The sequence below is a fragment of the Macaca fascicularis genome, chromosome X (genome assembly GCF_037993035.2).
Source record: "Macaca fascicularis isolate 582-1 chromosome X, T2T-MFA8v1.1".
NCBI lineage: Eukaryota > Metazoa > Chordata > Mammalia > Primates > Cercopithecidae > Macaca > Macaca fascicularis.
The window spans coordinates 160,038,559-160,051,837 of NC_088395.1; the positions used below are offsets into that span (position 1 = coordinate 160,038,559).

Sequence of the window (13,279 nt, forward strand, 5' to 3'; positions counted from 1 at the left end):
GGGGACAAGGGAACGTTGGTGGCCGGGGGTGGCGAAGAGCCACTGCAGCCGTGCCTGCGGCCGGGAAGCGAGCGTTTTCCCGCCCTGCACACACAGCAGCCGCAGGAGGCTGCCCGAGGCACGCCGCGGGGGAGCCGGGGGCGGGGCTAGAGTAGGAGGCGACGCAGCCGAGCGCCGGTGCCCGGGGGTGGAGCCTCTGCCCGCTCCCAGGCCGCCGGTCCCGCCCTCGGGCGCCACCACCTCCGCCCGAGCCGCAGCAAAATGAGCCGGGCCGCGCGCCCCAGACCGCCGCGCGCTCGGCCGCCCCCACCGCCGAGAAGCCTACAGTCGGGCCGGTGGCGCCCGAGCCGGGCGGGCGGGCGGGCGAGCGAGCGAGCGAGCGCGGGAGGCGCCCGCGTCACCTCGCGTCACCTCGCCCCGCCCGCTTCCCAGGCCCCGAGTCCCGCCCTGCGCGCAGGCGCAGCGGCGCTGCTTGGGTCCGCCCTTTTCGGAGATTTGAATTTTCCTCAGCGAGGCGAGTGAGGCGAAATACCCGTATGGTGATCGCTGGCCTTTTCGCGCCAATACTGTAAGTGCTTACCGCAGCCCCGGGAGGTGGGTCCCAGCTTCGCCCCCACGTTCCGCCGCCTCCAGGAGGCCGCCCGGGCGCGGCGGCGGCGGCGGCGGCATCTTCTCTGCCACGCGCAGGCCGCCGCGCGGGGACCCAAGCTGCTGCCCGCGAGCGGCAGTCGCCAGTAGAATTGGACAGACAGGTCCTGTAAGAGCCTGTGGCTTTTGTTGTAAACGTCTAGAGGTTCAATTAAATTACAAGATCTACCAGATCTACCGGCGAGCAGAATTATTACTTTGAAGTTACTGAAGTTATGCGTCCTGCTGGAAGACCTTGTAATTTAATGCGTTAGTAAAGAAGCACATATCACCGTCTCACACATTTTCAACAATATTTTTAAAGTCGCCTGTCAACATATTACATGAATTTTGTAATCCTCTGTGTTTTAGTTCATGCAGTTGGAAGTATCCATTTGAGAAGGGACAAAGAGAAGAATTCCTGCTTGTCTGGCTGTGCCACCACCTGCTCTTTGTGACCTTGGATAGTTACTTCTATGTCCCCAAGTCCCCCACCCATGTAAATAAGAAAACTAAGGCTTGACGCGTTGGCTCATGCCTGTAATCCCAACACTTTGGAAGGATGAGGTGGGAGGATCGCTTGAGCCTAGCCGGGGCAACATAGCGAGACCCGGAAGCATGGTGGCACACGCCTGTGGTCCCAGTTACTTGGGACGCTGAAGTGAGAGGATGGCTTGAGCCAGGGAGTTCAAGGCTGCAGTGAGCTGAGATCGCGCCACTGCTGTAGCCTGGGCGACAGAGCAAGACCCTGTCTCAAAAAAAAAAAAAAAAACCACACACACACACACACACAAACAGCTGCTGGTTTCCAAGAGCCTTGCCTGGAATCAGTCCAGAAGCCAAATTAATGTTAATTGATGTCCCTTTATCCACAGAATGCAAGGAAGGTCATCCGGGGGGGACATAACTAACCATAAATGCTAAAGGCCTGGAGGTGACAGTGCCTGCTGTTTAAATGTGTGCGGGAGAGTCTGGGGCCTTTAGCCAGGAGATTGTCAGGCTTTCCAGGGCTTCCCTGAAAGACCCCAGACCCAGGGGCCAGTGCTGTTGAGGTGTTGGCCTTCCCGTGCCAGGAGCTGGGGGAAGCTGTGATGAGATTTGAGTGTCACATAATAAGGATCATAGCAATTCAAAGGTACAGGGAAGTTAGGCTATAAGGTAACCAGCTCGGTTTTCCTGGGGGTCTTGGACAGGTGCTTTGATTACATTGTCACTGTCAGCCTGTATCCCGGGTCAGGTAGACTGAACCCCTGCAGCTGGAAAGAGGAGTTGCTTTCCATGTCTTTCCTGGAGTTCCTCCTTGATCAAGTTGACAGTGTTTGACTCCTGTTCCAGCTCTCCGCCCTGCTTGCTGGCAGGCAGGAGGGTCAGGCTAGCACCGGTGCCATGGAGCCCTAGGTGGGTGCAGGGAAGGACCTGTAGACATCAGGCGGGGCCTCAGCTGGTGTCTCAGCTGGAGTCAGGAGCTGAATGGGGAAGTGCCTGAGAGGAAATAACAGCTGAGTCAAGGGCAGTGGCCAGGCGCAGTGAGCAAAGGGCTTTCAGGACAGAGCTGGGCCTGAGGAGCTCACAGGGCTGGATGGGGATGGCACTTTAAGTCTGGCCAAGACTTTGGGACATGATCCAGGGCATGGAATGGGAAGCTGGTCATGGAAGGGTGGAAAGCCAGGGCAGACATGATCCCATCCAGGACTGCTCAGCAAAGATGCTGGGGCTGCTGTGTGCACACTCCTGGACCCAGAGGCTTTTTTGACTGGGAGGAGGGTGCAGGAGGAGTTCGGGTGCTCCATGCTGAGATGGCAGGCTTTTTTTTTTTTTTTTTTTTTTGAGACGGAGTCTCGCTCTGTCACCCGGGCTGGAGTGCAGTGGCCGGATCTCAGCTCACTACAAGCTCCGTCTCCCAGGTTCACGCCATTCTCCTGCCTCAGCCTCCCGAGTAGCTGGGACTACAGGCGCCCGCCACCTCACCCGGCTAGTTTTTTGTATTTTTTAGTAGAGACGGGGTTTCACCGTGTTCGCCAGGATGGTCTCGATCTCCTGACCTCGTGATCCGCCCGTCTCGGCCTCCCAAAGTGCTGGGATTACAGGCTTGAGCCACCGCGCCTGGCAAGATGGCAGGCTTGTGTGAAGCAAGGACAAATGGAGTAATAGTGAGGGCTGTGGTTCCTATGGGGCAAGACCATGCTTCAGAGGGCAGTGGGCCACCCACATGCAAGCCTGGTGGTCCTCCTTAGCAACGGAACTCCAAGGCAAGAAGACTGAGAATGAGGCCCAGGAGGATGCAGGTGGGCCCCAGGACCTGCCTGAGAAGTGAAATAGCAAACAGGACTGGTAAAAGGGAGCAGAGGTGCTGGCTTTGTACTTTAATTGAATTGAAATTGAGCAGGGCTTCACTGGGCACCTGAGGAAGAGCAAGGAATCAGACCCTTTCCCACCCATTTGGGGCCTAAATTGCAGTAGGGCAGATGGACATTGCACCTCAAAACTAAACAGTGCTTACATGAATCGTTTGCAAATATTTTCTCCTATATTGTCTCTTCATTGTTGATTGCTTCTGTGCTGTGCAAAAGCTTTTTACTTTAATCTACTCCCATTTTCTGTTTTCGTTTTTGTTGCCCATGATTTTGGGGTCTTAGCCATAAAATCTTTCCCCAGACCCATATCCTGGAGCATTTCCCCATTTTCTCCTAGTAGTTTTATTTTATGTATTTATTTATTTACTTACTTATTTTTGAGACAGAGTCTCACTCTGAAACCCAGGCTGGAGTACAGTGGCACAATCGCGGCTCACTGCAACCTCAGTCTCCTGGGATCAAGCGATTCTCCTGCCTCAGCCTCCCAAGTAGCTGGGATTACAGGCGCCTGCCACCACCCCGGCTAATTTTTATACTTTTAATAGAGATGGAGTTTCACCATGTTGGACAGTCTGGTCTGGAACTCCTGACCTCAGGTGATCCGCCCGCCTCAGCCTCCCAATGTGCTGGGGTTACAGGTGTGAGCCACCACACCCAATTTTTTTTTTTTTTTAAGGCAGAGTCTTGCTCTGTTGCCCAGGCTGGAGTGCAGTGGTGTGATCTTGGCTCACTGCAACCTCCTCCTCCTGGGTTCAGGCATTTCTCCTACTTCAGCCCCCCCGAGTAACTGGTATTACAGACGTGTGCCACCTCGCCCAGCTACTTTTTGTATTTTTAGTAGAGATGGGGTTGCACTGTGTTGGCCAGGCTGGTCTAGAACTCCTGACCTTAAGTGATCTGCCCGCCTTGACCTCCCAAAGTGCTGGGATTACAGGTGTGAGCCACTGCAGTGGCCTCTTCTAGTAGCTTTCTAGTTTGAGGTCTTACATTGAAGTCTTTAATCCGTTTTGAGTTGGTTATTGTGTGTGGTGAGAGATGGGGTCTAGTTTTCATTCTTCTTCACATGCTTATCCAGTTTGCCCAGTGCCATTTATTGAAAAGACTGTCCTTTCCCCAATATAGGTTATTCGTGCCTTTGTACTACTTATAATAGCTAAGATATGGAAGCAATCTAAGTGTCCATCAGTAGATTGATATGTAAAGAAAATGTGGTATATACACATGATGGAATATTATTGAGCCATTTAAAAATAAACTGTTGGCAGGCGTGGTGTTTCAAGCCTGTAATCCCAGCACTTTGGGAGGCCGAGGCGGGCAGATCACCTGAGATCAGGAGTTCGAGACCAGCCTGGCCAACATGGTGAAACCCCATCTCTACTAAAATACAAAAATTAGCCAGGTGTGGTGGCAGGCGCCTATAATCCCAGCTACTCAGGAGGCTAAGGCAGGAGAATTGCTTGAACCCGGGAGGCGGAGGCTGAGGTGAGCCGAGACTGTGGCACTGCACTCCAGCCTGGGTGACAGAGTGAAACCCTGTCTCAGGAAAAAAAAAAAAAAAAAAACTATTGGCTGGGTGCAGTAACTCACGCCTGTAATCCCAGCACTTTGGGAGGCCAAGGTGACAGGATCGCTTGAGCCTAGGAGTTTGAGACCAGCCTGGGCAATATAGCAAGACCCTATCTTTCAAAAAAAATTTAAAAATTTGCCAGGCATGGTAACATGCCTGTGGTCCCAGCTACCTGGCAGGCTGAAGCCAGAGGACCACATGAGCCTGGGAGGTGGAGGCTGCAGTGAGCTGCAATCACACCACTGCACTTAGCCTGGGAGACAGAGCGAGACCCTGTCTCAAAGAAATAAACAAACTGATAAGATAAATCTTGTTATTTGTGGCAACATGGATGAGCCTAGAGGACGTTATGTTAGGTGAAAGAAGCCAGGAACAGAAAGATAAATATTTTATGTACTAATTCTTATGTAAAATATTTAAAAAATCAAGTTCATGGAAATAGAAGCATAGTGGGTGTCAGAAGCTGGAAAGATTAGAGAGTAGGGAAAGATTCGGAGGAGTCGGATAACAAATACGAAATTCCAGCTTCATAGCATGAATGGATCCTGCTGTTCTGCACTGTAGGGTGAGCCCTGTTAACTATAATTTCTTGTGTATTTTCAAAAGACTATAAGAAAGGATTTGGAATGTTCCCAACACAAAGAAATGATAAATGTTCCAGGTGATGGATATGCTAAGTACCTTGTTTGATCATTATACATTATATACATGTATCAAAATGTCACTCTATATGCTATTAAAAATAATAAAATAGGCTGGGTACAGTGGTTCGTGCCTGTAATCCCAGCACTTCGGGAGGCTGAGGTCGGTGGATCAGTTGAGGTCAGGAGTTCAAGACCACCCCAGCCAATATGGCGAAATCTCATCTCTACTAAAATACAAAAATTAGCTGGGTCTGATGACTCCCGCCTGTAGTTCCCGCTACTTGGGAGGCTGAGGCAGGAGAATCACTTGAACCTGGGAGGCGGAGGTTGCAGTGAGCCGAGATCCTGTCACTGCACTCCAGCCTGCCCCACAGAGCGAGACTCTGTCCCAAAAAATAAATAAAATAGGCCAGGTGTGGTGGCTCATACCTGTCATCCCAGCACTTAGGGAGGCCGGGGCAGGTGAATCACAAGGTCAGGAGTTCGAGACCAGCCTGGTCAACGTGGTAAAACCATGTCTCTACTAAAAAAAAAATACAAAAAGTTAGCTGGGCGTGGTGGCGGGTGCCTGTAATCCCAGCTACTCAGGAGGCTAAGGCAGGAGAATCCCTTGAAAACGGGAGGTGGAGGTTGCAGTGAGGCAAGATCATACCACTCCAGCCTGGGCAACAGTGCAGACAGTACAAGACTGCGTCTGAATAAAAAATAAAATAGGCCAGGCACAGTGGCTCATGCCTGTGATCCCAGCACTTTGGGAGGCCGAGGCAGGTAGATCACGAGGTCAGGAGTTGAAGACCAGCCTGCCCAAGATGGTGAAACCCCGTCTCTACTAAAAATACAAACATTAGCCTGGCTAATTTTAGCTGTAATCCCAGCTACTCAGGAGGCTGAGGCAGGAGAATCACTTGAACCCAGGAGGCGGAGGTTACACTGAGCCAAGACCACACCACTGCACTCCAACCTGGGCAACAGAGCAAGAGTCTGTCTCAAAAAACAAAACAAAACAAAATAAAATAAAGTAATAATAAAATAGTGCTAAGTGGTCTACATATACAGATACCTTTTTTTTTTTTTTTTGGAAACGGAGTCTCATTCTGTGGTCCAGGCTGGAGTGTAGTGGCATGACCTCAGCTCACTGCAACCTCTGCCTCCCGGGGTTTGAGCGATTCTCCTGCCTCAGCCTCCCAAGTAGCTGGAACTACAGGTGCAAGCCATCATGCCTGGCTAATTTTTGTATTTTAATAGAGATGGGGTTTTGCCATATTGGCCAGGGTGGTCTTGAACTCCTGACCTCAACTGATTGATCCACCTCAGCCACCCAAAGTGCTGGGATTACAGGCGTGAGCCACTGTGCCTGGCCCCCTTTTTTTTTTTTTTTTGGAGAAGGAGTTTCACTCTCGTTGCCCAGGCTGGCGTGCAGTGGCACGATCTTGGCTCACTGCAACCTCTGCCTCCCGGGCTCAAGCAATTCTCCTGCCTCAGCCTCCTGAGTACCTGGGATTACAGGCGTGTGCCACCACGCCCAGCTAATTGTTTTATTTTTTGAGATGAAGTCTTGCTCTGTCGCCCAGGCTGGAGTGCAGTGGCACAATCTCGGCTCACTGCAACCTCCGCCTCCTGGGTTCAAGCGATTCTCCTGTCTCAGCCTCCTGCATAGTTGGGATTACAGGCGTGTGCCACCACGCCTGGCTAATTTTTTGTTTTGTTTTGTTTTGCTTTTTGAGATGAAGTCTCACGGTGTCGCCCAGGCTGGAGTGCAATGGCACAATCTTGGCTCACTGTAACCTCTGCCTCCTGAATTCAAGCGATTCTCCCGTCTCAGCCTCCCAAGTAGCTAGGATTACAGGCATGCGCCACCACGCCTGGTTACTTTTTCTGTATTTTTGTAGAGACAGGGTTTCATCATGTTGGCCAGACTGGTCTGGAACTCCTGATCTCAAGTGATCTGCCTGCCTCAGCCTCCCAAAGTGTTGGGGTTACAGGCATGAGCCACTGTGCCCGGCTTATTTTTTTGTATTTTTGGTAGAGACAGGGTTTCACCACATTGGCTAGGCTGGTCTCAAACTCCTGACCTCAGATGATCCACCCACCTCGGCCTCCCAAAGTGGTAGAATTATAGGATTATACGTGTGAGCCACTGCGCCTGGCTTTTTTTTTTTTTTTTTTTTTCTGAGATAGGGTCTTGCTCTGTGGCCCAGGCTGGAGTGCAGTGGCATGATCATAGCTCGCTGCAGCCTCCACCTCCTGGGCTTAAGTGATCTTCCTGCCTCAGCCTCCTGAGGAGCTGGGACTATAGGTGCACCACCATGCCTAGCTAATTTTTATTTTATTTTTTAAATTTAATTTTATGTATTTTGTGTAGAGACAGGGTCTCACTTTGTTGCCCAGGCTGGTCTCAAACTCCTGGACTCAAGCAATCCTCTCACCTTGGCCTTCCAAATTGCTGGGATTATAGATGTGAGCCACCATGCCCAGCTACATATGCTTTTTGGCGTATAACAGGGTAATGTCCAGATAAACCCATCATAAGTTGAAAACATTGGAACTGGACTTTCAACTTAAGAGGGGTTTAGCTGGGTGCAGTGGCTCATTCCTGTAATCTCAGGACTTTGGGAGGCTGAGGCAGGAGGATCACTTGAGGCCAAGAGTTCGACACCAGGCTGGGCAACATAGTGAGACCCTGTCTCTACAAATTTTTTAATTTTTATTTATTATTATTATATTATTATTATTATTTTGAGATGGAGTCTCGCTCTGTCGCCCAGGCTGGAGTGCAGTGGCGAGATCTCGGCTCACTGCAAGCTCCACCTCCAGGATTCACGCCATTCTCCTGCCTCAGCCTCCCGAGTACCTGGGACTACAGGCGCCCGCTGCCACGCCCGGCTAATTTTTTTGTATTTTTAGTAGAGATGGGGTTTCATCGTGTTAGCCAGGATGGTCTTGATCTCCTGACCTCGTGATCTGCCCGCCTCAGCCTCCCAAAGTGCTGGGATTACAGGCATGAGCCACCATGCCTGGCCCCAAAAATTTTTTCACAAAAATTAGCAGGGCAAGGTGGTGGTATACACCTGGTCCCAACTACTTGGGAGGCTGAGACAGGAGGATAGCTTGGGCCCAGGAGGTAGAGGCTGCAGTGAGCTATGATTGTGCCACTGCACTCCAACCTGGGCAACAGAGCAAGACCTCCATGTCTAAATAAAAATACCCAGGCCATGGCACCAGAAAGCAAGGAAGAAGCCACGTGGAAGCCCTCCTGGTGCTTCTTCAGGGAGGCCAGCAGAGAGCACCTGGGGCCAGGAGGCGGCATGCCTGGGTTTCTGCTCCTCCTCACTGTAACTTTCAGCCAAGTCAAACTTCTAGAGTTTCAGTTTCTTTATCTGTGAAATGACGGGGCTGGCACAGATGGTTTCTAAGATCCCTCCCAGGCCTGGAACTTCTAAGCCGTTAGGTCAAAGATGAGCTAACTGTGCTGGGCGCGGTGGCTCATGCCTGTGAATCCCAGCACTTTGGGAGACTGAGGCGGGTGGATCACTTGAGGTCAGGAGTTCAAGACCAGCCTGGCCAACGTCGTGAAACCCCATCTCTACTGAAAATAGGAAAGTTAGCTGGGCGTGGTGGTGCGTGCCTGTAATCACAGCTACTAGGGAGGCTGAGGCAGGAGAATCACCTGAACCTGGGAGGTGAAGGTTGCAGGGAGCCAAGATTGTGCCACTGCACTCTAGCCTGGGCAACAGAATGAGACTCCGTCTCAAAAAAAAAAAAACAAAAAAAAAAGGTGCGCAAACCGAGGCCCAAGACAGTTAAGGTACAAGATCACATGGTTAGTCGGTGGGAGAGCCAGGGTTTGAACAGTCTGGCATCAGCTGACCAGGAACTGGAGCCCACCCTTCTTTCTCCCTGAACCCGCCTGCCTGCCCACCCTCTTGAGTGCCAAATTTATTAATATGGAAGGGAGAAGAGCTTTAATGATTGGAGTCATTTTCAGAGCATTAAAGCTGTTCTCCCTTCCATATTAATGTGTTTCTCAGCTACTAGGCTCACTCACAGCACCACTGGTCCCAAAGCAGTTGACAGTCAGTGATAATTAAATTGTCTCTCTGGTTCTGTGACTGAAGGAGACGGAAGGCTTTATGGTGGCCTGAGAAAAGCAGGTGATTTGGGGCTTGGCACTTCAGGAGAGGGCAGGTGAGTGAGCCAGGGAAGCTGGCCTGGGAGGCCTACAGGTCACCCCCTTGCTTCCCGGCCTGGTGCTTGAGTGGCAGACGGTGAATTCTTCTCCTCCTCCCTCCCCCACCTCGTGTCAGAGGCCAGAGCTCGGGCTCCATCTAATGGTCTCTGGTTCATCTGGGTATTTGGTGAAAAGGGCTTCGGGGCTGGAGACATCCACTTTTATAACACACCGGCATGGGAAGGCACGTTCTGAGTTGTAATGACAGAGCTAGGCAGGTCTTGTCTGTAGATGCAGTGGCTTTAAGGAAACTAGGACGAGGGGCAGGATTTTCTTAGGTGCCAGGAGAAAGGGGCGATAGAGGATTGTAGAGACCACGCGTGAGAGAGCCAGTGTGCAGTGGTTTCACTCTGATTTGCTTCTTCCCGTGAATATGGTTGGTAGCTCCTGAGGCCGGGAGTCAGGAACATGGAGGCGGTGCTGGGGACGGTTTCTTTTCTAACCACACTCCTTTTGTAACCACAAAGGAAAAAGGCAGAACGTTCCTCCGCTGGCGCCAGCCAATCAGCAGGACTCCTGCCTTCCTTCGGGGCAAGGTCGCAGCATCTGCCTCGGAAATCACGGGGCTTCTTCCTGCTGGCTCAGCTTGGAGGCCCAGAGTGTTCTGCAGAGGCTGCCTATTGAAGGCTGCTCTCTGAAGCTCCTGCCCCAGGTCAGGCCACCAGTTCCACATGAATCCGGAGTGGGGGCAGGCCTTCATGAACGTGGCCGTGGCCGGCGGCCTCTGTGCTGTGGCTGTGTTCACAGGCATTTTTGACAGCGTCTCCGTGCAAGTGGGCTATGAGGACTACGCCGAGGCGCCGGTGGCTGGTCTCCCTGCCTTCCTGGCCATGCCATTCAACTCACTGGTGAATGTGGCCTACACGCTACTAGGGCTATTCTGGCTGCACAGGGGCGGCGCGGTGGGGCCGGGTCCCCGCTACCTGAAGGATGTGTTCGCAGCCATGGCCCTGCTCTACGGCCCCGTGCAGTGGCTGCGCCTGTGGACGCAGTGGCGCCGCACCGCCGTGCTGGACCAGTGGCTCACCCTGCCCATCTTTGCGTGGCCTGTCGCATGGTGCCTCTACCTAGACCACGGCTGGCGGCCCTGGCTGTTCCTCTCCCTTGAGTGCATCTCCCTGGCCAGTTACGGCCTCGCTCTGCTGCATCCCCGGGGCTTCGAGGTCGCACTGGGTGCTCACGTGGTGGCCGCTGTGGGGCAGGCGCTGCGCACCCACAGGCACTATGGCAGCACCACCTCGGCCACCTACTTAGCTTTGGGGGTGCTCTCTTGCCTGGGCTTTGTGGTCCTCAAGCTGTGTGACCATCAGCTCGCACGGTGGCATCTCTTCCAGCGCCTCACAGGCCACTTCTGGTCCAAGGTCTGTGACGTGCTCCAGTTCCACTTTGCGTTTTTGTTTCTGACGCATTTCAACACTCACCCAAGATTCTGTCCCTCTGGCGGGAAGACGCATTGAACTGTGGGAAGAACCTGCTGAAAACCGACGACCCCCGGCATTGAAACAGACTCTGAGATGGTGCCAGTGTTGGGCATCCTACGTGTGATGATACGCACTGATCACACAGGACTGCCCTTTCCTGAGAAGCTACGGGCTTTGGTGTGGAGGGATGGAGCGCTGTGATCTCGACAACTTACTTTCAAAGACATAAAGCAAAGATCTTGGCATAAGGGATATGGGTGTTCCTGATGTAATTCTCATAACTTTCCTGTAGTTTGAAATGTTTCCAAATAAATATTGGCAAGGGGAGTGGAAATGACACCAAGAAGCCCCTTGTGCTCATGGTTGGACAGAGAGCGATCGTCTGGAGTATCTTTGGGGTGTCAGCTGTGGGTGCGGACTGGCAGCAGCGAGGCAGGCCAGTCAGTGGGGTACCAGTGAGTGTCCTTAGAGGTGGCTGGATTCAGGGAGACTGAGCCACACTAAATACGTGCCCAGCAGACTGACGGGGAAATCACTTAATTACCTCCATGACATCTGTGACTGTTAACTGTAGGCAGGTCACGTGAGAGCCACATCACCTCAGATCATCTGTGGAACCAGGCAGGGTGTGTCCAGATGAGGAAACACACAAATGTCAAAAGCTGAACTCTCAACAGAAAGTTGCTTTGTGGGTCTCCCCTTGGAGCCGGGGTGTGGCTTAGATGTCCTTAGTGGCTACAGTCTGAGCAGTCCCCATGTGCCCGTCACCCAGGTCCTTGTGAACTGATCTGCTGACAATATCGCCAGGCGGGGTACTGGAGGTGGCACGTGCTTCTCATGCAACAGTTTTTGAGCCCTCGAGCCCAAGGCCCAGACTCTAGTTTGTGGTCAGGATGCTGGGTCATCCTTGGCTGCAGCCAGAGAAGCACTGAGGACTCCATGCCACCCTCTCTACTCCCAGGGCAGTCCTTCTTCCTGCTGGTCACTATGTTACTTAGAGGCCTGCCTCACCTCCTTTCATCTGAAGGCATCTGGTCTGTAAAGGGGACTTCCTTTTTTCGAGACAGAGTCTTGCTCTGTTACCCAGGCTGGAGTGCAGTGGTGTGATATTGGCTCACTGCAACCTCTGCCCCCTGGGTTCAAGCAATTTTTCTACCTCAGCTGCCCGAGTAGCTGGGATTACAGGCACCCACCACCATGCCCGGCTAATTTTTGTATTTTTGGTAGAGACGGGGTTTCATCATGTTGGCCAGGCTGGTCTCTAACTCCTGACCTCAGGTGATCCACCTGCCTTGGCCTCCCAGTACTGGGATTACAGGCATGAGCCCCTGCGCCTGGCCTGTAAAGGGGACTCCTGAAGAAAGCTAATGTCATTTAACTCATGGGCTCTTCATCCCAGACTCCATAGTCTTGTCCCTGGAGCCTTAAGTACTGAGGAGGGTCTGCTTTAATCCCACAAATTAAATGGAGAAGTGATCAGCTCCAAAGGTGAGGGCAGAGGAGAGAGGATGCCCTATCCCTGCCAAATGGCATCTCAGCATGGGCCACCCATGTGCACCTGCTCAGTGCCCTCAAGGTTGGCATTTGGCCCATGGCTGTGATGACTGAGATGTTTCTGGAACTGGGCACCTGGGCTGGATGTTCTGTCCTGGCTGGCTGAGCACATCGCCACCAGTTAAGGACCTGGGGCAAATGGCAGGGCCTGACCCAGGGCTTGGGGCCTGGGGGCGGGGCATGTGGTTGGCAGGGGAGAGCAAGGACAGCACCTGCTTAGAAAAAAGCCTGGTTCCATTTGAGGTTGTCTCGAAAGCACCACGTGCCCTAGAAGAGGGAAGAGGCTGCACACATCACCAGAGAGGCCACCCTTACTTCACAGAGGCTGGAGGGAGGGCGAAGAGAAGGCGGGCTTCCATGTGGGCTCAGAGACAGGGTAGGGACCCCCTTTTGTTCATGCCACATCTCACAGCTACAAGCACTCATCATGATTTTACTTTTTCTTCCTACCAATACCTGTGTAATAAACAGCCCTGGGAGCCTCCTGGGTCAGGTGGGGTCCCACAGGAAGCAGGTGGTGTACCTAGATTGGGGTGATTCAGGGCGGTTTCGTGGAACCCCTGGAAGAGTGGACCCCACCCAAAGGAGAGGCTTATGTGGAGGGGACACCTCCAGAGGGGCAGAGACTGCAGGAAGCCTGGCTCCGCTGTCCCCTCTCTTGCCAGGTGCCACCCAGAGTCGCCAGGTTATACACCAGGCGATGAACAATGGTTTTGCACAAGTGTATCTCAAATGTTGCACGAGACATTTCTCCTACTAAAAAAAGTATTGTTTACCTGAAATTCAGATGTAACTGGGCATTCTGTTTGTTATTTGCTAAATCCAACAAGCATGCACTGAGCCAGCCCAAGCAGAGCCAGAAGCCCCAGAACCGGTGCAAGGCA

The 13,279-nt window shown here is 52.5% G+C and overlaps 1 protein-coding gene across 1 annotated transcript; it reads left to right on the plus strand.

Moving 5' to 3' along the window:
- The first annotated feature begins 483 nt into the window (after window positions 1-483).
- On the plus strand, window positions 484-11,215 carry TMEM187 (transmembrane protein 187). Its single transcript, XM_005594959.4, has 2 exons — window positions 484-568; window positions 9,888-11,215. The coding sequence occupies exon 2, from the start codon at window positions 10,092-10,094 to the stop codon at window positions 10,875-10,877; it is 786 nt and encodes a 261-aa protein (XP_005595016.1). The 5' UTR covers window positions 484-568; window positions 9,888-10,091; the 3' UTR covers window positions 10,878-11,215.
- Window positions 11,216-13,279: the final 2,064 nt, after the last annotated feature.

Bases quoted from the DNA above. Each gene is read 5' to 3' on its own strand.
- TMEM187 (XM_005594959.4), top strand. From the start codon at position 10,092: ATGAATCCGGAGTGGGGGCAGGCCTTCATGAACGTGGCCGTGGCCGGC.